Below are 27,325 nucleotides of genomic sequence, written 5' to 3' on the forward strand. Positions count from 1 at the left end.
AATGGAATTTTTATCTTTTTTTGATAAAGAAAAATTTATTATCTAAGGAACATAGTTCCAAAGAAGTCATCATACAAGTTATGGAAAATAACAGAAGGGGAATGCCTTCCAAAAAACAAGAGTTTGGTTTTAGCACTAACAATGACTAAAGCATCAGCTACACTATTGGCTTCTCTAAGACAATGTTTAAAACAAAAAAAGTTGGAAGTTACATCGAAGCATGAGGCAGTCCTTGATGATAGATTGGATTCTCCAAGGGGTAGCGTTGATTCTCTAATTGAGAAGATTCACAATCAAGAGATTATCATTCTCAGTGACAATATTTTGAAACCCCCATTGATAAGCAACCTTCATAGCTATCATAACGGCCAGAACTTCAGTAGCAAGAGCATAACTCCAGCTAATATCAATAGAAAATCCAAAGAGGAATTGAGAAGATAACTTTCACAAATTTAGATTGTAGAGGAAGCCATCTAACCAACCTTAGGTGCTTGTGGTGGTTACTGTTTTCATTATGGAGAGAAATTAGCTGGAATCAGATCGATTCCTAAACCGATTCCAGATTCCCGATTCCCGATTCCCGATTCCCGATTTCCCAATAGCTCAGAACTAACTGGATCGGACGATTCAATTTTTAAAACCATGTTCCTCTCTTTCCCAGAGTCCCAGTCCCCACGGCCTTCAAGCTCACCTCCTTCCCTGCGCAACCTTTTCTCTTGGCCCCAGCCTGCTCCTGCAAACCCGCCTCCGCTACTGCTCGCAACCTCTCGCTCCCCCTCCCTGCCTTACCATCTCTCCCGCCCCAACGTGCAAACCCGCCTCCACACCTGTCGCAGTTCCTCTCCCTCTCCCTCTCCCAGGTGTCCCAGCCTTGCCTTCTCCCCCGCCCCACCCTGCTCTCTTCAAACCCGCCTCCAACTACTGTCGCAATTCCCCTCCCATCCTTGAGTCTCCGTCGCCCCACCTCTGCTCGACCTCCACAAACCCCGTAGAGATTGAAATCTCCACTGATAAGCAGCGGGAACAATTTGGAAGCGCCGCTCATAATGAGTGGATGAGCATTCGAAAATGGCTGGAAAATTTCAGAGAGAGAGAGAGAGGGAGTCGGACTATAAGGGAGATGAGTCGTCGGTGTCAAAAACCCTACAAAAACTTAATGGGTCTATGCTCGTCGTCAGTCGCCACCGGGAAGCTGTTCTTCCGTTGTAGATAAGAAGAACATCATCCAGGGCGAAGGGGAGTTGGCTTTCCGATAACTTGATTCCGTCATTCTTACCAAATAATTTTAGTTTCTTAACCGAAAACCCATTCGTTGAATTTTAGAAAATCAATCTGTGAGATTGAAATCGAACATTCGAATCAAAGAGAGCCACACCGTTGATACGGTTTCTCACAGGCACTCCTATTCTGGTTACAATCTGCTGAGCGTCTCGATTTTAATGGGGGAAGAGAAGGCTGAAACCAGTGGTTTGCAAGAAGCGGAGGTTTCAGTATCCGCCTCTGGAATGAACCTTGAACGAGATGCAGAGGTAGTGGAGGAAGAAGAAGATGGAGAAGAGGAGGAGGAGGAAGAAGAAGACAACGATGAAGAGGGTGAAGAAGATATAGAAGATGGGGAGTACACGCTGAGGTTCGAAGGTGAGATGGATCCTTTGGACTTCACGGAGGATGATGCCTATGGAATCCAGCCTTATCAGCAATTTGAGCGCCTCGAGTATGAAGCTCTGGCTGAGAAAAAGAGAAAAGCGCTTGCCCAGTCCCAACGGTAATACCATTTCCTCCTGATACAGAACTTAAAAGAGTCCATTACGCATTATTTTATTTTATTTTTTTTTGCGATCAATTCCTGGAAGCTGAAAAACTTACGGACATTAAGCTCCTTGATTGTTTTTCTTGTTATGTTAGGCAGTGAAATTTTATGTGGTTATTTCTTTTACTCATGCTAAATAAAACTCAAATACCGTCTATTGTGTAGAAAATGATTTTTTTTTTATGGTGATTAGTTGCAACCCAATCTTATCTTTTTCATAGCTCAGGAAGAGGGTGGTTCTGTCTTTCATGTATCTACTAGTTTCAGCTTTTTCAGCTTTTTAATTGAAAAAATATTACCTCTTTTTTGATAGAAAGACTATCATGATAGGCTTAAAGTAGTATCATCAAATACTTTTTTTTTTTTTTGGTTTCTGTGGAGTGATAATTTAAGTGCCTGTATTGGCTTGCAACTAATATTAAGTTGCTTTGACAGAGATGGATCTGCAAAGAAGCCTAGGCAAGAGATGCTTGGTGCGAGTATTGCTGAAATTATGGAAGTAATGAACTACGGTATGAGAAGAAAGTCGAGGAAGGTACAAACTTCTCTATTTGGGACTTGTAGATTTTCTTTAGACGTCTTGTGTTTTATAGTTGCGATTCTGCAGACCTGTGTGTATGGCCTGTGTCGATGGGCAATGGTTTTCTACCACGTGCATAGCTGATTTGGCTGGTCAATATTTTTGGGTACATCTTAAGCATGTGCTTCACCATGTATTTTCAATGGTCATTCTGTTTCTAAAGTTGCAAAATTTTTATGCCTTTTTCTCCAAGCTTTACTTCTGATGGGAAATGAATTCTAGCTGAAACTTGTCATATGACTATGGGTTGACTTGGGTCATAGGTCCATAAAGTTCTTGTTGTAGAAACGCAACCCTAAAACGATGCAGAAGATAATGGAAAAACAAAACAAACAATGCACACAGATTTTACGAGGTTCGGCAAGGTTGCCTACGTCCCCGGTGAGATGAGATCCTGCTTTACTATCAATGGAGAATAGGGTTACAGCGCTCGTCCTCACACCTCTCAGTATTGCTTGCATTACAGAGAAAGAAACCCTCGCTACAAATATATAGCGAATAAACCCTAATCCGGATTAAACTACAATTGCACTCAAATAAAAAAAAATTCGAGCGGGGGGCTGTGCCCCCCTACACCCCCTGCCCCCCTTGCAACCCCCACGGCCCGCTAACCGGCTAGCGGGACCGCTGTCCTGCCTGTCTAGGTGCTGCACCAGTACTCCCTGGACTAAACTACGACGGAATACAAGACATCATACACCAACACTTGTGCCAGCTGGGTTGCCATGTGGCAGAAAAACAAGGCCAATGGACACAGCCCATGTACTCATATATCTGTTTCCCTTTGTAATCTCACTGGCAAAGGAGCAAAGATGTGTACAGAAGAGACAGGAGCGGAAGCCCATATGTAACTTTTTAATTTTATTACATAAATAAGTAGGAAGAAAATGCAACAGTGTTTTGGAAGACAGAAAGAATGAAAGAGCCAACTACTCTGAAGGCAATAAAATCTCACAGCACAACTTAAACGACACTAGCTTCCTGAAGTAATCTGCTGATTCTGGTCCTTATCTATGAATTTTTTTTTTGGGGGGGGGGGGGGGGTACTCCTAAATGCTGGGTGGAGTGGGTATCCGAACTTACACATATGGTGGGTCTATTCTAAAATTAAATGCCAAAGAAATTGTAGGTTGAATAACACTAGCCGTTGGAATTCGTCTTAGAGCTATATGTGAACAACTTCAAAATGCAGGGCTTATGTTGAAACCCAAACTAATTATTAAAGTGTACCGTGAGGGGGAGTGTTGTGTACTGTGGGATAATGGGATAATGTTGAGTTGTAATCTGTCTTAGTTATTTACCTTTATTGTAACTTACTCTTGGTAGGTTAGTAATTTACTTAATACAATATAAGAATAGGACTAGGCCGCAATAGACTAATATTGAATCCTATTGTGGCCTAGGATACTCTCCCTTTTCTCCTGTTTCCATCTGTGTTCTTGTCTTCTTCTTCTTCACTGGTTCTGGTTTTTGAGAATTGGACTAGACCGCAATAGACTAATTCTGAATCCTATTGTGGCCTAGGATACTCTCCCCTTGTCTCCTATCGTTTCACTCTGTGTTCTTGTCTTCTTCTTCTTCACAGGTTCTGGTTGTTGAGATCAGGTTTTGTCACATGGTATCAGAGCTATGAAGAAGAAAAAGAGGGAAAAAAATGCTATGAAACCGTAGTTGGAAAAATAAAAAACTAGGCTTTCTATTTGTTATTGTTGTTCGTACTATTATTGCTTCTGCTACCTTGCGTGGAGGTCTGCTGCCATATGAGTTTTTCTGATGTGTTGATCTGCTGAGATTGATCTCTCTTTCTCCCATTACTTTACTCTTCTCAAGTCCTCACAATTAGGTCGGTGTCTTGGGGGTTGAATCACGACTCTGACTTTAGAGTGACCAAACTCCAAAACCCTGGCTATGAAAGGGAAAAAATTTAAGATGTATACCCTCTGCCTGATGGTGTGTGGTATATCTTTGGCTGCTACTGATGTTCTCTCACATGCTTACTTGCTAATGGCCCCTATGTGAAGTCTTGGTCTCGAACCTTTTTTATTATTTCGGTTTTTGTTTTGTGGATGATCTTATCTGTTCAGGCAGAACCTGCAGTCAAATTAGAGTGGGTTGAATCTTACTAAACCCCTTTGGTTCATTCTGAAATTATGGGCATCGACTCCCTAGAACCCCTTCCACAAATGACCTCCATGCTGTGATTGAAACTTCCTGAAATTGGACCTGCCCTGAACCACCGCCTGGGAGAAGTTACAAACCTTGAGTTGTTTTTCTTTCTATTCAGTTTTGAGTATTTAATGGTGTGCAACCAGTAGAATCTTTCAATGTCGACTTCTTCTTGCAATTTCTGCTCCGTTGGAGATTTCCTCAGAGAGATTTACCATCACATATCTCTTTCTGTCCGCTGGATTCTCATGCAGGTTAGAGGTTGAAGACAACTATGATATTGAGTAAGCTAGAACTGTTACGGAAGGGCAGCATCAATGTATATACATCAACACTCCCCTGCTCTTTCAGGCCAAGATCCCATGGTCGTTGCATGTGTAGCTCATGCAGCATTTCTTTGTGCGGCATCGAGGGGGAAGAAGTGTCGACCCTTACCCGAATTTGCACTTCCCAGGAGTCGAACACTTGACTTCCCTAGTCTAATACCATATTTGCTACTGTTTCACCTAAAAGCTTGAACTGTTAGGGAAAGGCACCATCAATTTATAAATAAACAATTAGCCCTTCTCACTTTCACTTTTCGTTCACGGTATTGCCTTCTAGGTTTTTTATTTTATTTCCAGATCTGCCCTTTCGCTTAAAGTTGATCCCAGTTCTCCCTTCTATTAGGACTTTCTCAATCTACCCTATTTGTTTTGTTCACTTTCATTTGAGTCCACTTTTATTTCTTATTAGCTTTTGAAGTTTTGACCAAATTTTGTTTTCATACCCAAGGGGTCCTAAACTGTTGCCAGAATTTATAGAATTGCCATTGGTCTTGTATATTTGCAATTTTATTGCTTTGGTGGGCCCTAGATCACATCAGTTTGGGACTTGCATAAACTGATGTTTGCTGCTGTTATTATTGGAGATTATTTGCTCAGATTTGGTTAAATCTGGTATATCTTGGATTTTATTTGCTACCACTGTTTTTGGTATGGGGTAAAATTGCGGCTGCTCTTGATTATGGGTTTTATGTTTCTCATCCTTCGTGATGATGGTTATTGCTGCCATATGATGGTTTGTCCTTTGGTATTCTCCCCTACATTATTTGTCCATATGTAATGCTACATGTGAGGGGGAGATTGGAGTCATTCTGATATTTGAAGGTTATTGTCTACTCATGTCATCAGCACAGTATCATCTATTTATTCGAAGATTATTATTACCTGTTTGTGTCATCTACTTGTGTCCTAAACAACAAATTTATCTTCTAAAGATTGTTACTAGTCTGCATCAACAAGATTGTTACTTGTGGTTCAAAACAACCTTATGCTGTTACTTGTGATTTGCTGCGACCTTTTTTTCCCTCTCTCTTTTCTTCTTCACAGATTCTGATGGTTGAGATCACGTTTTGTCACACTGATAAAGAAGTATCTTTAATAAAATGGAAGTGCCTTGTGGTCCTTATGGAAATTATTACCTTGTGCATTTGTCTAGGGTTTGTGGAAAAAGTGCAATTGGAGGAAATTTGAATACAATTCCAGGTGTTAGAATTTGTGCTGATATTGACCCATCTCTCATAGACTGCGCGTTGGTTAATAAACAGTTTGTTGACGGTGATAGGATATATATATTTTTTCCTTTGATTTGGTATTCCTTGCTTTATGGTTGATGTTTTATGCAAGTTATATATAAATTATAGTTTTGATACCAGGGGTGGGGAGATGAATGTCGTATCATGTGTAATTAAAATTAAAACTACTTTATGAAAGGATTTTATGGTTTCTTGTTAATGTTTAACCAAAAAAGGGAGGTAGAACAAGAAAAGAAAAAGCTTCTGGAAATGCTGTTGAGATGGATGAGAGAACTCAAAATATGCCAAGGGAGATCAATTCTTAGGTCTATGTGATTTCTAGAAGAAAAAGGAATAAAGGAAAAACAAAGAAAATCATCTCCAGGTTGCAGCTGAATGAGAATTGGTTTCTTTCAGCTAACAACAATGATCTCTTCAATGAAATAGGAGATGGGACTGGATGTGATTATAAACCTGTCAAGCATTGACAAAAGAAATAGTATTTATTTTCTTTCAGCTAACAGAATCATGGTTTCTTTGGTCTGTATATTCTTTATTTATACCTGTCCCATTCCCTTATCTCTGTCTTTTTTTTATCTTTATTTTAGTGCTTCCCATTGGCTTCAGGTTTACTCCTTTTTCCCCCCCTTTAGTGTAAAACTTTTATTTGAACAATTTGCAAAAACCCAACCTTCAATACCTTTAGGGCTTTAACTGTTTAACATAAGATGTATGTCATGTTTCAAATGTTATTTGGAGGATGAAGACTAACTTCCTTTAATTTATGCAGCCTAGGAAAAGGGGAAGGCGGAAGGGATCAAAAAATAAGCTTAGCCCTGAAGTCACTAGGAAACTTGGAGATGCTACTCTTCATTATGCATTTGGTCGTTATGAAGAGGTAAGCTGTTTGACCATTGGTTTCCCATTTCGGTGCTTCATGATTCTGTGCAAGCCAAACTCTGATGGTTGAAGTTGCGTGGGTTGTTCACACATTCAATTTTGCTAAATGCTAATATAGTTTTATTTACTTTCCTTTTTTTTTTTTCTTTAAATGGTGATTAGGAACTGTAGATTTTATTAATTGAGAGAATTGGAGATATTAAAGACAGGAAATGAAGGTAAAAATGGAAAAAAAATAAAATAACATAAATAAATAACTAGTTTCCCTCTTAATTCATCAAAGAAAGGAAATTTGCAGAAATATTTGATGATGCCCGAGTTGAGTATATATGGTTAGAATGAGGGTAAGTTGAGTTGAGTTTTAATTCTGAGAATATGATTAGGTTGTAAGGCTCCATTCATGTTCCAAGCTTACACTCAGAGATGTAGACTTTGAAAAATTATTTTGTTCTTTATTACAAGCCCCTTCTTATTTTATTTTTGGGTGAATAAGAAGAAATTCAACACCAAGGGGAAGAGAAAAAGGGGGGGGGGTGTGTAGAACCCTGGGGGGAAAATAAAAATGCAGCAAGCGATGCTACAACCCCTAAGGGGTGGGGGAGCAAAATAGAAGAGGATAAACCCCAGGAAGCAACACTGAGACTGTTCCTTGGGGAGTTTACAACAGGAAGACAAGGGATCGGAGAAAGTTTGGAGGAGACCTTAAAGTAGATGGCATTCCAAGTTTTGTCGAATGACCGAGAGTTGGAGGTCCATCTACGAAGGTTGATTTTGAATAATTATGCCATATGTTACCTCAATATAACTTAACATGAAGGTGCCAAATCTGAAACTGACCCTTAGCCAGCCTGGTTTTTACAGGTCTAGGTGTGTCCAATCCCAACCTGGTCTAGATTCCATCCAGGCTGGTATTGGGTGTTCCCAACTTGACCTGAATGCGACAATACAGAACTCAATCTTTCTTTATTTTTATTCTATGTTTAAAGGATGTGATAAACTGTTTGTTTTTCCCAAGCTTGTTATCACTGAATCTTAATCAGCTTAATGCTCTGGTTGAGTTTTGGGTTCACATTTCCTTACCCACCAATTTTACCCGTCTAGGTCTAAAACCGGCATATATACTGGTCTTCTAATTGTTAATGGTATAGACATTAAGGTGTTTGATGTTGTCTGAAAGGACCTTGTGCTGATTGTTTTGTGCTGTAGGCCATTAGCGTACTCAAAGAGGTTGTTCGGCTTGCACCCAATTTGCCTGATTCATACCATACACTTGGCCTTGTTTATAATGCAATTGGGGACAAAAAGAAAGCATTGAACTTCTACATGATTTCTGCACATTTGACACCAAAGGATCCCTCTCTCTGGAAACTGCTTTTCACCTGGTCCATGTGAGTGTTGGTTTGATTTGCATCATTGATTTGCATCATGCAAAACTAGCTCATACATGCTGAAATTTGTCTTAGATGTATATGTTCTGGATCTTACTTCCTTAAATGTTCTTTTGTATACATTTTTGAATATATTAGTACTGCTTCTGTTTGTAATATGGGGAAAAATGGTATATCTTCTGAGATAGTATTCTTTCTGTTGTAGAGAGCAAGGAAATACCGGTCAGGCAAGGTACTGCCTTTCTAAAGCTATAACAGCAGATCCAGAGGATATCAATCTTAGGTTTGATCGTGCATTGCTTCATATAGAGCTTGGGGATTATCAAAAAGCTGCAGAATCATATGAGCAAATATTAAAGCGACGACCTGAGAATGTTGAAGCGCTCAAGATGGCTGCAAAGGTTTTGCATTTTAGTTTATTCAACTCTTTTTCTCTCAGTTATGATGCCCAAAGTTTGAACCTGCACATTTTATGCACTTAACTACAGGACTTGACTTTGCTTTCTTTCTTTCCCTTTCTCTCCAGATGTACCAAAAATGTGGTCAGGATGAACGAGCTGTTCGAATTTTGGAGGATTATTTGAAGGATCATCAGACTCAAATTGATTTGGATGTGGCTAATCTGCTAGTTGCCATACACATGAAAAATAATGCACATGCTGAAGCTCTTCAGCAGATTGAGCATGCACGCTTGGTTTACAACCGTGGAGAGGAATTCCCATTATATCTAAATGTTAAGGCTGGAATTTGTGAAGTTCATCTGGGTAATTTGGACAAGGCCGAGGTTTGTTGCATCCCATTTGTAACTTAGCTAACTGCTTATCCATTGGGATCTAAAGCTCGAAAAAGATGTCTATTTGCGTCCTAGATTCACTCATTTCTACTGTTTCACTTAATTATGGACTTCTAGCATTTATATACATCTTGCTTATAGTGGTTGCATTGGCATGCATCTCTGCATATGTGACATTTGGACTTTCGCTTCAAGTATTAATCAAGGCTCAGATGCATTGATACTGTATATGTCTTTGATAATATGGTTACAAATACTTCCATCCTCTTACTGAACATTGTTAAATGCTTTCTAGATTATTTTCAGGGATTTGCAAAAGGAGCATACTGATGATCATCCTAAGTTGATTAGTGATGTTGCTGATTCCTTTATGAATCTTGGTCAGTATGAATCTGCGTTGAAGTATTATTTCTTGCTTGAAGCGAATGGTGGCAATGACCATGTAAGTAGAACCACAAGATGATTACTTTATTTATTTATTTATTTTTTTGGGGGGGGGTAATGTAGGATTAGATTTGACAAACCAAACTAGACCCAATACTATAGGAACTTATAAACCAAAGAACAACCAAAATTCACCAAGTTACCCAATAGCAGTATACTAACAAATCTGGACAGCAGGTTCTAAAACCTTGCAGTTGATTCCAATAGCTTCAAGAAAACCTCAATAGTAGAATATTAAACATCATATGATAATTTCCAATTACTATTAGGTGAATCAGTCCATTCAGGAACAAGGGCAGCAACTAACTTCATCACAGATTACGTAAAACCAGAATCGACTCCACAAAATAGCAACACAGTGAACTTAGAACTCAGAATTGCAGAAATCAGTTATCACCAGTTGTAGGACTAAATAGTAGCAGAACTGGGATATTAAATAGACAACAGATTTCAGCAAGGCAAAACAGAAACAGAATTCAGATCTGGACAGACTTAGCATTCGGCCAGAATTGAGAGAAACTTCATAACTCAAAATCCCCCCCGGTCTGATTGGTCCCAAATTAAGATCGAGCCTCCCTCTTAATAAACCCAACAATCGATCAAAAGGGGAGGGCCATCGGCTGGTTGGATCTTTCAGAACAGAGTAGGGGCAGTAGGAAGAAATCTGGAGATTTCCAGAACCAGAATTCAATCACAGTTTCAGATCTCTTACCTGATTTGAAGAACCTTGCAATTAACTTTGAAAAGAAGGAAATAATAGTTGAAGAGACCTCTTGGACTTCACGCTGCAAAGAGTCAATTGGATCAAACACCAATTCCTTCAGCCTTGATCAAACATAAGACAACTCTTCATGAAGAAGACAATAACAACCATTATTATTTTTTTTTATCAAAATCATTTTAGGCTTTTAGGAGCCTCCTCTTTTTTATTTATAATGTTAATGGGGGAGGGAATTACAAAATAGAAGGTTCCTCAAAAAAGAAACCAAATATTCTCCTAATGTGATAGTTACTAAAAACTGAAATTAGAAACTACTTGAAAAAGGAAACTAACTACTAATGACTTGACTCAATTAACAACTTGACTCCTAAGGAAACAAATATAACTCAAATCAAACCTAACTAAAAAGGAAACTAATGGAAAAAGGAAACTAACTAGTAATCCCGTACTCAATCTTAGAGCCCCCCTTTTAGACCCATCAAAGTGGTCTATTACACTCAAAATACATGGGATCGAAGGCCTAACATGTATAGAACCCAACCCTAGGCTTATTCCTAATAAAACAAACCTATTTTGATAATTAATCTGCATCAGGGGGTGGTTGGTACTCGGAGTGGAGATTCTACAGTAATGAGATATAGTTACACTATCTTTTTTGCTTTTACATTTATATTTTGTTAAAGTTGTTTAACTTGTACTTGTCATGAATTGCATTTTTTGGAGTCTCTTTGCTCGGGTTCATAGGGATGTGTTCTTCTCAATCATCAACAACAAAATCCCATTCATTCTTTCATAACTATAAGTCCATAACATAAGTTCTTAGGTTGTAAGTGATGTGTTCTAGGGTAAATAAAGTAATATTAACAGAACACAATACCCACTGGACACTACAAAACCTTCTTCCTTGAACTGCATCAGTAAGCTTTTACAATGTATCCCTAAGGAACAAAAGCAAGAAAGAGAATCTGCAAAACCCCTCTACGCAAATGTCTAATCAGTCACCAGTTAAGGAAAAGCAACTGTGACCAAAGAAATCTCTGAAACATTTCCGAATCCCTTAGTTTCTGGAGACCAATTAAATTGTAATATCCAATATCAGCACAAAATTCTATGGAAAGATCCTTGAGTGGTCTTTAAACAGCTTCCACTGAAGAGCACCTTTATCACTAGGAGGACTTCTGAAGTTCTGACTGATCCAGATTTGTCATCGAAATGGGCTTGTTTTATTAGGAATAAGCTTTGGGATGGGTTACATATGTGTTGAACATTAGTTCCATGGGTTTTCCTTAAATGGGCCTTTAATATGGTATAGGCTAGGCATACAAGATTAGGTAAGTAAAAATTTTTATTTCTTTGTTTTACTTGCTATTAAGTGTTTAAGTTAGGCTGAAATAGTATTCATTGCTCTGAAATCCTGGGATCACCTCTCAAAAACAAATAGCAAGTATGACAGGTACTGGTTATAGCTCTGATCAAACCCAGAATCTGGAAACAGTACCTGCCAAAGAGGTGAAAGAGGAGTGGAGAAAATGAGGGAACTAGGTCAGCAATAGAAACAGTGTTTGAGTCTATCGCTGGACTACATGCTTTATCTATAATGTACAAAATAGAAAGAGTTACAGCCAAAACAGCAAACATAAGTCCAATAGGAAACTACCTAAGCAATATACAAACCAAATCTAACTAATCTTCCTTACTCACGATAGGGACAGACTACCATCATGAGTACGACCTTATAGCAGTACTGTCAAATAACTTGACAGTTCTCTCATCTTTATCTTCTCTAAAAGTGGCCATTGCTTGGTCCTATGGTTTCCAGTGTGAAGACGGGGGTTCGGGTCTGAGAGTGGGCACTTCATGCAAAAATAGGCCGAAAGTTGGACTGGCCCCATTGTACTCTCTCTAGATGCTGTAAAAGCGAGACTTATACCCCTTTATGGCCTTTTCTTTATTTAGTTCTTCTTTTGAGTACCTAAGGGATTAGGGTTTAGAACCAAAGGAAAAATTCAGGATTGCAGAGGGTAGAGATCTGAAATTAGAACTGGTCTTTGGCAATGGAAGATCTGAAATAGCAACTCTCAGATTAGTAACTCAGAAAATAAGAAAACAGATTTGAAACCAGATTTAGAAACTTTCAGAAATAGAAACAAACAATAAATTAGTACTCAATGAAAGAGAAACCTTTAGTAGGCTGTAAAATACTCTTCCCACCTCTTCATAATGTTCTTGACTTCTCATCCCTTATTTGCACTCTACTATCGTCACTTTTAGCACATCTGACATAGTCGAAATCTCTACTTTTCTTTTCCCTTATTTTAGTTATCTTATAGATAGTGTTTTCTCCTTCTTTTGTGCTCAGGTGGTTATAAAGATCTTCATACTTCTTTGTGCTTTCTTTCCCCACAATCTTCTTAGCTTCATTTCTGGCAGACTTGCAAATTCTTAGATCTTCTACGTCTTTAGCCATTTACCAAGTGTTAAAGTTAGCTTTCTTAGTCTTAATGGCTGTTTGAACCTTATCATCCCACCACCAAGTCTCCCTAGTAGGATGTTGTTTTCCCTAGGACATCTTTAGAAATTTTCTTGTTACGTGTTGTATTGTTCCACATCATGTTAGTGCCCCCCTAAAAGTCCCTACTTTCCTTGGTTGACCATTTTATCAATGAATGCATTCAAGGTGACACATATATCCATGACCACTAATCTATGTTGAATGGATATGTTCTCCCTACGTATCACCTTGAAGTCCTTACGTAGTGATCTGTCAGATCTTCTAATGAAGGAGAAATCTATTTGGCTACTATGGTGCCCACCTTTAATGGTAACTATATACTCCTCTCTTTTCAAAATAAGTGTTTACAATGGATAAATTATATACAACAGAAAAATTTAAAACTGATATCCCCTCTTCATTCCTCTCGCCAAAACCATAGCCTCCATGTACACCCTCATAGCTTCTACTGTCTCTCCCAACATGTCCATTCAGATCACCGCTATAATAATCTTTTATCATTGGCCAAAACCTTGCAATAAACCATGCATGTGTTCCCGGAAATGTGACTTACTATTTTCATCCAATCCTACTTGGGGTGCATATGCACTAACAATGGTGACGAGTGTGAGAACCGTGGGAGGTCAAGGTAATGAGTTTCCAATCACTCTTGGGTTACATCAGGAATCCGCTTTAAGTACTTATTTTTTATGCTTATCATGGATGATTTAACCAAGAACATTCAAGGGGAGGTTCTGTGGTGTATGCTTTTCGCCAATGATATTGTGCTAGTGACGGAAACAGTAGCAGAGATCAACGATAGGTTGGAGTTATGGAGATTTACCCTAGAATCTAAGGGTCTTAAGATAAGTAGAACAAAGATGGAGTATATGGTGTTTAATTTTAGTCACTCAAGGACAAATAACGATGTGGTGAAACTTGAGGAAAGAGATGTCCCACAAAGCGACTTTTCAGATATTTGGGGTCAATTATAAACCAAGAAGGTGATATAGGCAATAATGTGTCATATAATTAAAGTAGGATGGATGAAGTAGAGAAGTGCATCTGGAGTATTGTATGATCAATGCATACCTCTAAGCTTAAAGGAAAATTCCACTGGATAGTCATAAGACCGGCTATGATGTAGGGGGTGGAATGTTGAGCCGTTAAGAAACATAACATTGATAAGTTGAGTGTGGCAGAGATGGGGATGTTAAGATGGATGTGGGGCAGAACGAGGAGAATAGAGTGGGGAATGACTGAGTTAGAGTTGATTTAGGGGTTGCTCTGATTCAGGACAAGCTCAAAGAATGTCGCTTAAGGTGCTTTGGGCATGTTCAACTTAGACCTTTGAATACTTCTACAGATCCAGTTGGAAGGAGCTAAAAGAGCTAAGGGTAGGCCTAAAATGACCATTGATTAGTGGTAAGGAAAGACATGTAGAAGCTAGGTTTGGATCTTAGTATGACATCAAACAGAGCTGTTTGGAGGGCAAGGATCCATGTTTCCGATTGCATTTAGGTGGGATGTCCCGGAGGTGTTGCTTTGCTATGTTTCTTTTCTTTTTCTTTCTTTTGCTTTTTATTTTGCCCTCTTGCTGATCCATGTAGCTGACCCCATTTAGTTGGGAAAAGGCTTTGTTGTTGTTGTTGTGTTGTGTATGCACTAATAATATTGATAACCCCTTTTCCAACACAAGCTTGATGTTTATAATCCTATCTCCAAGTCTTTAAACATCCGTTGCATCATTGTTTAAGTCTTTATCCAAAACTATTCTCACTCCATTTCTATTAAACTCTTATCCCCGTATACCAAGTGCATAGTCGTCCAACTCCTTAGATTTGTTACCCTTCCATCTAGTCACTTGAATACAGGCTATATTAATCCTCCTCCTCCTCATGACATCTATTAATTCTAAACATTTAGCCGATAAAGATCCAATGTTCCAAGATGCTAATCAAATCCCACACTTTTGCTTTTGGACTAGCTTCTTTACTTGCATGCGCCCACCATGCAAGAACCTTTGCCTACTTGACACCGCATCCGAGTGCCGACGCAACACATCGCTTACAGGGTATACCCTAGCATAAGGTCGATAGGACATAATACTAAATAATTAAAGAACTCTAGGATCCATGCAAAAGGTGATTGGCTGAATATATTAAGGTGCCAGTTGCCTACCTGATGCACCAATAAAAGATACAAAAAATAATAAAATAAAATGTAATGAAAGGAGCACTTACTGCTTTAAACAGCCAAACTCAACATTTTAAATAGGGCACATAATCAAGCAAAGCAAGATGATGATAGTGCATTACGGGGCATAAATATGATAGTGCATTACAGGGCATAAATATCCCAAGACTCCATGCACGTAACTCAAATAAAAAGCTAGATAGTAGATACAAGGAGCGGTGCAGGAGGGGGGGGGGAACAAACCCACAAGCAACAAGGAGCACATGCTTATAGGGGGGGTTCCTGCCAAACTGAGTCGAGAAAGATCTTACCACAAAGGAGAAAAGGGTAACTGGCGAGATGCACCAAGCTATGCCGAGGGAATCTTACCGCAGTGGTGTAGCTGGACATCCTGAAAACAATGCTGGGAACACTAGGGCCTGAACTGATGTGTTCCGCTCTTCTGCACTGGACCTAGACTGACTGGGTGAATAGAGGCTGCGTGTTTAGGGATGGGGACTTGGGGAATGGGAGATGGTCTGCCGTTACAGTTTTTTTTTTTTTTTTTTTTTTAGCATTGTACTTTTGGTGTGATGTGGGGGTAGGGTGGGGTGAGGAGAGAGAGTGAGATTCAGGGCTGTGGTGGGTGGGCACGCAAATTAAGCTCAACTTAAACCAACTTGAACCATAAGTTCAGCTGATCCCAACAAACTACAGGGCTGTGGTGGGTGGACACTCAAATTAAGCCCAACTTAAACCGACTTGAACCATAAGTTCAGCTGAACCCAACAAACTAAACCAAGCTCAAAACAACAGGCCTATCTTCTCTTCTTGCTGGAATTCTGCATCAGGTTGGGTGATCATTTCCTGCTTCATCGCTCTTGATCAATCCATTTTTTACCTTCTACTCATGAAAATTTCCTACTTGGCCTTCCATCCTGTAATTTTTTCAGCTCAAAACCTCATGTCCGAGTTTTTCATTTTTACTTGCATTTTGATTGACTTGATTTATTTTTCATTTTTCTTGTACCTTCCATCATCTATAACTGTCTAACCTTGCTGAGTTTCTTGTTGGTTCATTGCATTATTTTAGGTTGATGAGCACTACTTAAGAGAACTTATTTGATATCAAACTTTTCAGGGGTTCTTACATTTTAAAATTGCTCAATGTTACTTGTCATTGAACAAGAGAGTACAAGCTATTCCATTCTTCCAAAGAGGTGAGTCAGACTTTAATTTTAGTAGTCTTGATGAAAACAAATTTTTGGCAATGGAATTATGTAATTTTAATCTCAAGATATTATAACTCATGTCGCAAACAAGGTCCCAAATTTCAGTTTTGACCCTGATTGAAACCAAAATATGCCGTTGAAATCTGTGAAATGGGATTGAAATTTGCATAGTTATTAAGGCGAGAGGAGACCAAAGAGATGGAGGATGGTAAAAAAAATAAGGTGACACATTGTTACCTAGGCGACCAAGGAGCCAGTCTAGGTTGAGCTGTCTGATCTCCTAGGTGCCGCCTAGGCGTTGCCTTGATAACTATGGAATTTGGTCTATTTTGCAGGTCAGCTCGGTGATGCAGATACGGCTGCCCTTTCTTGGTTGGACCATCATGACTGACTTTGGAAGCCAAGAGCCAAGAAGAACCGGTCCAGCCTAGGGTTTTGGTCCAACAAGGGTTGGAAATAAAATTAGTAGTTTACTTAGTATTTTATTTCATGCTTTTATTTTTCAGATTTGAACGTAGGAGTAGGATTTACTTCCTTGCTTTGGTTTCCTTTTTATAGTTGTTTCTTAGTTTAGGCTAGTTTTCATTCCAGTTAAGTTTCTAATTTCATGTTCCTATTTTCCTATATATTAGTTGTAATCGATTGAAGATTTAGAGAGTGATTTTGATTATTGAATGAATGTGTTGAGTGTGATTTCCCTTTCCCCCTCTCTACTCTGATTTTCCCTCCCTTCCCTAAGGGTTCTCCATCAACTTGGTATCAGAGCCGAAGGATCCTAATCCTTCCCCATCTTTCTTCTTCCTTTCCCATTCTCTGTGTCGGCTTCCACCGATACTGAGAACACAAAAAAAAAAAAAAAAAAAAAAAAAAAAAGAAGAGCAGCAAGAGGAGAGAGTCGACGAAGAAGAAGAACAGAAGAGAAGGAGCAAAGAAGAAAAGAAGAAGCAAGGAGACGGGAACATACCTGTTCCAGATTTCCTCCATCACCGCCTGTTATGCTCGAACATCTTGCCGGCCTGAAATCTTGCATCAACCTTCTCGTAAGCCGCTGTTCCCATCGTTGGAAGCGACCGGTGTTCATTCCATCTCTGAGTAAGAGATCCCCTTCCTCTCCTTTGTCGGCGGTGAAACCCCAACCCACAGTCTTATTTTCTTCCTTCTTTTAATTTAAATTCTTTTGACTTGCCAGAAATACCCCTCCCTTTCTCCTTTATTCCCCTTTTTGTCCCATATATTTTTTATTTCCAAATCAAACCCCTGTCCCACACGTGACTGACACACCCTTTTGTGGTTTAACTTGAACTTCCAAAAAAAAATATTATTTACTATTCTGTCCCTGCCCTTTAAGCCTCCAGTTATTTACTATTCTACCATTATTCTTTGAGTGCTATTTTGTTATTCATCACCATGGTAGCCAATAGTGAAGTTGTTTAACAGCTGAATTCCTATAAAGGAGAAACTGATACAAAATTTGATGTTCTCACTAACATGGTCACATCCCTAAAAACAATGGTGGAATCTATGCAAGTTTCCATGGGATCCATGCAAGTTTCTATTGATCGTTTGATAGCAGCAGATAAAGGAAAGAGTCCCATTCAATCTGGGGATTCTTCCAACACCACTCCACAGGATCCGTCAGTAACACTACCACCACCACCACCACCTCCACCACTATATAGGACTGGCAGACATGATGATGGAGCAGAAAGAGCAGCAAAACTGAATCTCCTTGCTTTTTATGGAGACAATAATCCAGAATTGTACCTTGACTGGATTCACAGTTTAGATACATTTTTCAGATGGTACGGGTTGACTGAGGCTCGAAAGATCCTATTTGCAGAGGCCAAACTGAAAGGCACGGCTCGAGTCTGGTGGATCAAGCAACAACAACAGAACCGAACCCGAGGCATTGGTTTGGTCACTACTTGGGCTGAAATGTATGAAGTCATGAATCGGCGATTCTTGCCTTCTGATTACAAGCAACACATGCATATCAGATTTGCACAGTTGAAACAAGAGAATTTGACCGTTGAGGAGTATGTTGCTAGATTTTATTATTTGGCCACTCGTTCTGACTTTGAGTGGGATGAAGAAGTATTAGTGGCACAATTTCGCAATGGTTTGCACCCTCAACTTAGTGCTGCCCTTGCATCTAGTCGATTGCCTACCATGGAAGACGCCGTACAAGTAGCATATCAGGTTGAGGAAAGTCTGAAACGCCCATACAACCGGAGAAATTTTGCAGATACTTTTTCTCGAGGTACTAGTTCCATTTGGCAACAGTCTCCTACCCAAGAGAGGTCACCTAGCAAACCACAGGCAAGTGCTACATCTATGGCCTCTTCACGACCTAGTCGGCCGTATTCTCCACCTTGACATGTCTCTGAAATGTCATCTTCATGGCCTACTCGCTCATACTCACCTCCTCGGCGTGGTTCAAATAAACCTTCTGATTCTTCAAGATTTACAGTTCGGTGCTACTCATGCCATGGATTTGGACATATCAGTGCCCAATGTCCCAGCCGTTTGGTTGCTTTTATTGATAAGGATTCTCCTATACCATATATTCCCGAAGAGCAACTTGGTTCTGACACAGTTGATTTAAGAGAAGAGCGTGCAACAGGTGAAGTCAATGACACTCTCAGTGACGATGACCAACATCCTTTTTATGTCATTCGTCATGTGTTGACCACTCAGAAGGCCACTGAAAATGAAGATTGACGCCGCAGTAGTATTTTTCAGACTCGTGTGAAGTGCAATGATCAGTTGCTAACCTTGGTCATTGATGGAGGCAGTTGCACTAATGTTGTCTCTGAAGACGCTGTTCGTAAGCTGGGATTGAATACAAAACCACATCCTAATCCTTGCAAGGTTGCTTGGGTGAACAACACTAATCTCAAAATCACAGATAGGTGCTTAGTCACATATTCTATTGGTGGATTTAAGGATACAGTCCAATGTGATGTTCTCCCTTTGAAGGTGTGCCATATCCTTCTTGGTCGACCTTGGTTGTTTGATAAGAAAGTACAGCATTGTGGCTATGCCAATACCTATGCCTTCAAGCATGCCAACAAGACTATGAAGTTTCATCTTGCCAAAGATCTCCCTGAAATTAAGCTCAAGAAGATGGTGGGATCATTCCTCATTCAGCGTATTCTTTCAGACGGTCTCCTCGGTCCTTTCCCTAACTCGACGGAGTCGAGTTCTTTTCAGAGGAGGAGAGTTGATGTAGATACGGCTGCCCTTTCTTGGTTGGACCAGCATGACCGACTTTGGAAGCCAAGAGCCAAGAAGAACCGGTCCAGCTTAGGGTTTTGGTCCAACAAGGGTTGGAAATAAAATTAGTAGTTTACTTAGTATTTTATTTCATGCTTTTATTTTTCAGATTTGAACGTAGGAGTAGGATTTACTTCCTTGCTTTGGTTTCTTTTTTATAGTTGTTTCCTAGTTTAGGCTAGTTTCCATTCCAGTTAAGTTTCTAATTTCATGTTCCTATTTTCCTATATATTAGTTGTAATCGATTGAAGATTTAGAGAGTGATTTTGATTATTGAATGAATGTGTTGAGTGTGATTTCCCTTTCCCCCTCTCTACTCTGATTTCCCCTCCCTTCCCTAAGGGTTCTCCATCACTCGGTGGCCAAATGATGAAATTTTACCCTAAAACTTCTTGTAGCCCCTATTTAAGCATGTTCACAAATGTTCGAATATATTGAAAGAAAAAACCCCGAAGTGGTAGTTTTGCTTTGAATCCTGAATGAATTATAACGGCCTTGTCATCCTCTATCACAAGAATCTCTCAAAGTCCATCACAAGTTGCAACATCCTAACAGGTGAAAAATTTTAAATTTGGTAAAAATTGGTCAAATGATGTTTCAAATCCTCTTAAATGTTGAAGTGAATGCTCCATAGTTGGCTACCAAGACTTTAGCAGGAAAATGAAGGCTTTTGCCAAAAAAAAAAAAAAAAAAAAAATGAGGTTTTCTAGTCGTTCTAGAGCTCTCAAGCAATTTCATCGAAATTTGGACTTCCCTCTGTTTTGCATAAGATTTCTCTTTGACTTCTGTTGAAGCCAATATATTTTGTTGAAATTATGGTATTTTTTACCCAAATTTCAAACTATGGTTGCGAAGATGCTTAGATATGGGCAAAAGATGAATTTCACTTAAGTAAAGAAACATAATTGAGATTTGAGAAGGTTTCCAGCTGGTAAAATCTATGCCCCGTCATTGCTTGATTTTTGGATGGAGTCCCATCGTCACCTTACATGATATGCACCTCCCTTCCGTTATCATATTGTGTACCATGTATGATAGGTACCTCCCTCCCTACTTGTGATGTGGCTTTTTCTTTCTACAATCTGCAATCTCATTTTTGTTTGGGATTTGACATCCAGGAATTTTTTTTGCAGTATCTATCATAAATTAGTACTCCTAGACCATGGATCTGCAAGAATTTAAAAATAGGTCATTTCTGTCCTTGAGTTCTTTAAAATCCACATATATCTCAAAACTTCTTCATACTCTTTTAGTTGAGGAACAATTAGGATTGGGGACAGGCCGATATTTTATGGCAGCCACCCCCGGAAGGTCTGGTTTAATTGGATGTTGATGGATGCTAATTGAGAGACCCAGGGACATTGGGCATTTGAGGTGTGGTGGAGTTGTAGGGCTTTCTCAAGACTGATTTGAGAAGGGACTCAATGATAACAGAGTTGATGGCACCGAAGGTTGACGTAGAATTGCTGATTGGTGAAGGATTTCATAATGTTTTAATGTCATTAGAATATTAGATGGATGCAGAAGACATAGAGGAACCAAAGCATTATGCTCACTATATTAGACCCATTTGGTATTTGTTTTTGTTTTGATAGATGGAAAGTAATTTTATTTCAAGGGGGAAAAAAAAAAAAAGAACAAAAAGAAGAACATACTGCAGGGGATATGATACTACAACAACAAAAGCTTCTTCAATTCCATAATTCCATTAGAAACTGAGAAATGCTAATGAGGTGGCTGATGATTTGGTGAAACAACAGGCAGTAACCAGTATACCCAGGGCTCTGTTATGGGAGCAATATGCCTTTTGTGAGATTCAGTTTCTTGTATGTAGGGGTGGGCTTGTATTATAGACGGTTATATTATGAGCTGAGAGCCCTATTGGAGGGTTCCATGTTGTTGTGCTGCTATCTTGTTCTACTGTTGCCATGCATTCAATTAATGTCATTCATTAAAAAGGCATTAGAAAAAAAACTTCAGTTCTCTCCTTCAGATGTTCCAACATTTTGTGAAGGGGGGCATTTGCATGATACACTGCCATTAGCTCCAAGACAATTCAGATTTTGTGAGATGAATCTCCAGATAATGCTTCTTGTGTTACATTCTTGGAATAGGTGGCTTCAATTTCTCCACTCTCTCTCTCTCTCTTTGGAGGGAGGGGGAGGGGGTACTATATGCACCTATTTGCAACTGAAAGTCCTCCCCCGAAATGATCAACCTTAAACACTTAGATAATTAACTGCTCTGAGCCTCTGATATGGAGGCTTCATGGGCATTTTTGGCATAGAGTGAGTTCCTTCCCAGAGTTAAAGATGATTTTTACCAGCTGGCTTAACTTGAATCTCAAGACAAATGCATCTGTTTTGTGGAGATGGATTTCCTACGGTATCTTGTGACGTAGTTAGAAGGAAAGGAACAAGTGAATTTTCAAGGACAAAGCCTGGAGAAGGTATATTATGGGATGGGCCTAAGCAACGAGAGGATTTATGTAATTTGCGTTTTATTTTTATTTATCTTTTTTTCAGAGTCGTTTATTGCAAGTATAGTTTTAGTCCGTTTTTATTTCTGTTTTATAGTTAAAGAGTCAGGTATTACTTTCAGTTTCAGAATAGGTATAGGTTCTTTGTTTAATTCTATAAAAATAGCTTGTTACCCAACGATTTAGGATGGATTTTGGAAGTGAATGAAATTTGAGTGTCGTTGGCTGCCAAGAATTGGTGTGCATGTCTTGTTCTCCTTTTCTGAATCCTCTCATTTCTCCTTCTTTGATTTCTTCTTCTTCTTCCCCACATTATGTCCTACTTATTGAGTTCCCTGAAGCTCTCCTGCTGTACCTGTAACCAACCAGATTTGAATCGACTCCAACCATCCCTCAATGGTTCTACATGAAATTAGGAGCGAAGGTCCTACACCTTAGGGCGACTTACCCGTCTGAGTTCCAGACCAAAATACGAAGGGAGGGGGGTGTGAGTGTGAAGCCAGGGACTATAGCTGGTTCTTACCTTCCCGCCAGATTGTGGTTTTAGTTTCTTGAGATTATTGCTTCATGTTCTGACCTGAGGTTGGTTGGAATGAGTAGGGTTTTGAATCAGGATTTCCCTCCCAGAGTTGCACTTTGAATGGACAACCAGAAGGATTAGAAGAATCTGATTTTCCCGTTTTGTATTTGGGGTTTTCTATTCACATTGGATTTGATGAATACTGTTCACGGGAATTACAATATTTTCCCTCATATCTTAAATTGCTTTGAGTCATTTTATCTCTTTTATGGTAACTCCCTAAATACCCCAACTGGTTTATGTACCATTTAAGCCCATAATCTATTCATATTTTTTCTGTCTTGAACTTGAATCGATCTCAGGATCTGCATCAAATCCAGTTTTCCATGAATGCACGAAACATATTGAGGTCGATTGCCATTTTGTGAGAAATGCTCAAATGCTATTATGCAAAAACTGATCTCTACTCCATTTGTCACCGCAGGTGATTGAATTGGTGATATTTTCACTAAAGCGTTATTTGGGCCTGCATTTCTTAGTGGTTCCAAGATGGGTGTGGGAGATATATATACTCTAGCTTGAGGGGGAGTGCTCAAGTGTATCGTGAGGGGAAGTGTTCTCCTTGTTGAGTTGTGGGAGTTGGTCTTAGAGTTGGTTTATGTTTAGTCTATGTTAAGCAGTGTTAGTCATTGTTATTTACTTATATGCTTAGTTGTCTTTGAATGTGTAATTAGACAGTTAGTAGGACTCTAAATAATATAAGCTAAGGATCTAGGCCATGATAGGGACTATTTTGAATCATATTGTGGCTCTAGGGTTCTTCTCACTTTTCCACCGAACCCTCTCTTTTTTCTCCTTCTTTCTCTTCTCTCTTCTTCTCCTTTCCTGTTGTAGGTGCTGATTACAGGTTCTTGTACCGCTACAGTTCTTGTGGAGAGTATCAGTCCTATGGTTCACGTGTAACCAAGGATTAAAGTATTGGGATCAGTCTCCGTATCGGTCGGCCAAAATTAAGATACGTATCGGAGATACGCTAAAGATACACACATAAATGGATAGGAAACACTTTTTTATACACTTTTGCATAAAAAATAGTTAAAAAAAGCTATATATAACATTTATTATGCATAAACAGTAAACTGAGAGTATCACACTAAGAATCTAAGGTTTGTAGTTGTCCCATAAATGTAAAATCCTAGTTCCCAATTTTGATTTCCACTTTAGTTAGAGAGAAAAATGGTTGGCAGCAATTTTGGAACAAATATACCTCAAAAAATTGTGTTTTCTAAAAAATTACCCATTTTGGCCATTTTATGACCGTATCGGTACATATTGATACTGATACACACCGATACACACCGATACGTATTGATACTGATACACACCGATACGTACCGATACATACTGATACATACCGAAATGTACATTTCACTTCAATTTTGAAATTTTCATAGAATATCGGTACGTATCGGTGTGTATCGGTATTGTATCAGTGCGTATTGGTGTGTATTGTAAGATAAGTATCGATACAAAAGGGTTTTAAAAATTTCATGTATCGTATCGGTCTGTATTGTATCGGTAAGGGCTGATACGGTACGATATGGACCGATACTTTCAACCCTGCGTGTAACTGAAGTTTGGGTCTTCATTAGTCTATGTTCTGATGCATCAGTTGTTATATGACAACCCTCCTCATGTGACCTATTGCTTGAAATACTCTGGGTGATAGCCTGCAGCTGAAATCAGAGTATTTGTTTCAAAACACTTTTTCTTTTGTTATACCCCTACACTAGAAGATATGAAGATAGATTTGAAGGGTTTGGATCATTAGATCACAAAAAGGTGAGGGGGGGCTTTTTTAACTGGACACTTCTAGTTATGAGTTGTAATTGTGTTTGACACTTTATGCAAGGCAATGAGAATTGCAAGAATGGAATCTTTGCTCCACCCAAGTTATATCCTTTGCCGTGTCTGGGAAGCATAGGAGGGAAGTAACAAGTTTCCCCTCCAGGTTTTGTGAATAATTTATAATTCTGGAGGTTTTTTAAAACCCAAACTCCATATCAGTGGCTAACTTGAGAGTAGTTCTGATGTAACATGTAAGAAGAGATTCACAAGGTGGTGAGGAGACATAAAGGAGAGAATTCCCAGTTTGGATGGATTTGACTTCGCTTATCTATGGGCATGCTTTATTTTTTGGGTGGGGTGGGTGGGTTGTTGCCTTGTTGATAAAGGATGACTTGATGGAGGTATTCAATTTATTCTAGGGGTTGATTGGACCAAAGTTCTAGTAATACATTTTTTTATGACTGCTTATCCCAGAAGCTCAAGTTGTGAAGTAAGTGCAACAATAATGTAGATCAACACCGAGGGGAGAAAAGTGTCGGGGAACCCCGTTGCACTTCTAAGGGATCGAACAATTGACCTCCGTACTCTGATACCATGTTCACTGTTTATACTAAAAGCTCAAGCTGTTAAGTATAGGCAACAACCATGTATATTAACAACAATGCATGTCTTCGTGATTTAATACTCAAAAGAAAGAAAGGGTTTAGGGGAGGCTATATTGATTATATAAACTGACTAGTTTACTTCTAGTTTCTAAAGTATTTTGACTATGGTACAATGGTGCTACTGTCAAGTTTTAAAGAGGTTCTGGGGTCTGTGAGTAATAGAGGACAACGGGGAACATAAAATGCCTTGTTTGTAGAGCCCTCAATTTTCTAAACCACAATAAATACTAACCCTTGATCCCATGCATGTCATCCCACCACAATTTGGTATGTCAAGGTGGTGAGCTTATCCGTGGTGCTGATTCAACCCACTTTTAGGTTCACTAATAAGCTTCTTATCATTTGGAAATTGTATAATCGATCATATTAATAGTTCGATTATTGACTTACTATGTCGTTCATCTCAGATAAACTTATTCTGATGCTTAAATATATCTCTGAGATATTTGAGGAGGAAGTAAAATTAATGCATTTCACATTATATTGGTCGAGGCACTTTAACATTTAATTTGTTCATGGATTAAGCTTATCCATGGAATTTTAATTTTACATTCTGTAATGTGTTCCAAAACAAAGTGTCCTGTGTCTGTCACTGGCCCATACTTCCTTTTCAGGTCTGCACTCTATGGAGGGAAATATTGATGCCCGCTTAACTTTAGCTTCCCTTCTTCTTGAGGAAGAACGAGAAGATGAAGCCATTCTATTGCTTTCTCCCCCAAAAAATTCAGGTAACTTTAACTTGACGATTGATAGTCTGTTGTTTATTTGTTTTATTCTAGCTTTTCCCTTTTTCCTTTTTGGTGTTCCTTCCTTTTCTAAACATGATCAAGAGTAATATTGTATCCTTTTTGCTATTTAATGTCCGCTGTGTCTCCATGATTTCTTGCAACTTATTTTTGCAGAGTCAATAGTGGACAAAAATTCTACACAGTCTACACATTGGTGGCTTAATGGGAAAATAAAAAAGCTATTAGCTCGAATTTATCATGCCAGAGGGATGCTTGAAGAGTTTGTCAATGCAATATTTTCCTCTGTTCGTGAAACATTGTTTATTGAAACTATAAACCAAAAGGTAATAATGTAAAATAATTTGTTAGAGACTAGACTACACTTTTTCTGCATAATTGAGCATATGTTGGCCTGTTGGGTAGAAATATTTATCCCATAGTTGATGATTGATAGAATAATTTTTTCTGCCCCCTCTTTGAGAGAAGAGACAAGAGGGGGGATGGGAAGAAGACCCTAGAAAGTAGAAAGACTACACCATCATGCTACACAAACCAAAAAAGGAAAAAAAAATAGTGTTCTGGCCTACGATCAGAATGAAGCATGTTAGATTTGCCTACAGTTGCTCTTAGTTTCGTATCTCACTCACGGTTTATGTTTTGCTGGTTTAAAGGAGGTGTATCTTACTTGGTGTGATTCTTTCTCCACAGTTAGGTGGGACTGTGGGAGGCTAACATTCCTTCCTTCCTTCTTCTGTTAAAGATTTAGATCATTGTTCTCCTTGGTGTCCTGCAGCAACAACATACCTGTTCTAGTTTCTACTTTCTACACCCTCTTCTTACTTTGTTTTCTTAGTTACTAATTTCATTCCCAACTTTCTATTTTGGTTTCACATGCTATTTGTCACATTACTATTTTGGTAATCCCTTGATATATACAACTTTGCTGTACTATTCATCTCAGCATATCGATCAGAACTTGGACACTGTTGGAATCACCCTGACCAGGTTGCTGATTTTGTTCTATTGGAGGGTTATTGAGTTGTTGTAGATCTTTGTAGGCTATTGGTTCCCAGCTGTGAAATTAGATAGCCATTAGAAATGTTCTTAGTTGCATTGTTATGTCAAGACAGCACAGATAATTTGTATGCTAGTATGCCATCAGTCTTATGATTCTTAGTTTGAAATCTAGTGTTCTGATTTTACTAAAATATAGAGTAATGAAGTTCATGGTTATGCATGATTCTGTGCTGCTTCTAATTATTGTTTTTTAAAATAATTTAATACTTTGTTCCCCCCACCCCCTCATAATCACCCTTGATAGGTTAGAAATAGAAAAAGGCTCCCAAGAAGTGTTCTCCTTGAAAGACTAAAAAAAGGGCTGGGTGATCGTCAAGCTGATACTGATACTGTATTTCATGGGTTTAGACCACTTGCAGCTGCATCGGATTTGTGAGTACTAGTTTCACTTTATCATATCTGACCTGGAACTTTTAGAATTTTTCCCCTCTTACTTTCTTATGTAGGTCTATTCAAATTGAAAAATGTTGTATGTTA

At 38.9% G+C, this 27,325-nt stretch overlaps 1 protein-coding gene across 3 annotated transcripts in view; it reads left to right on the forward strand.

The window, feature by feature from the left end:
- The first annotated feature begins 661 nt into the window (after positions 1-661).
- Positions 662-27,325, forward strand: part of LOC122073874 (general transcription factor 3C polypeptide 3) — a 37,252-nt gene continuing 10,588 nt past the window's right edge. For all 3 annotated transcript variants that reach the window (XR_006138895.1, XM_042638554.1, XM_042638555.1), the window contains exons 1-11: positions 662-1,765; positions 2,246-2,345; positions 6,902-7,009; positions 8,218-8,399; positions 8,605-8,800; positions 8,926-9,183; positions 9,488-9,634; positions 16,165-16,243; positions 25,658-25,771; positions 25,946-26,115; positions 27,093-27,220. Coding sequence is in view for 2 of the 3 variants with exons in the window: in XM_042638554.1 (XP_042494488.1) it covers positions 1,440-1,765; positions 2,246-2,345; positions 6,902-7,009; positions 8,218-8,399; positions 8,605-8,800; positions 8,926-9,183; positions 9,488-9,634; positions 16,165-16,243; positions 25,658-25,771; positions 25,946-26,115; positions 27,093-27,220 (1,808 nt within the window). In the remaining variant the exon portion in view is untranslated. The remainder of the gene's footprint in view (positions 1,766-2,245; positions 2,346-6,901; positions 7,010-8,217; positions 8,400-8,604; positions 8,801-8,925; positions 9,184-9,487; positions 9,635-16,164; positions 16,244-25,657; positions 25,772-25,945; positions 26,116-27,092; positions 27,221-27,325) is intronic.

Source organism: Macadamia integrifolia, chromosome 3 (assembly GCF_013358625.1).
Source record: "Macadamia integrifolia cultivar HAES 741 chromosome 3, SCU_Mint_v3, whole genome shotgun sequence".
NCBI classification, from domain to species: domain Eukaryota; kingdom Viridiplantae; phylum Streptophyta; class Magnoliopsida; order Proteales; family Proteaceae; genus Macadamia; species Macadamia integrifolia.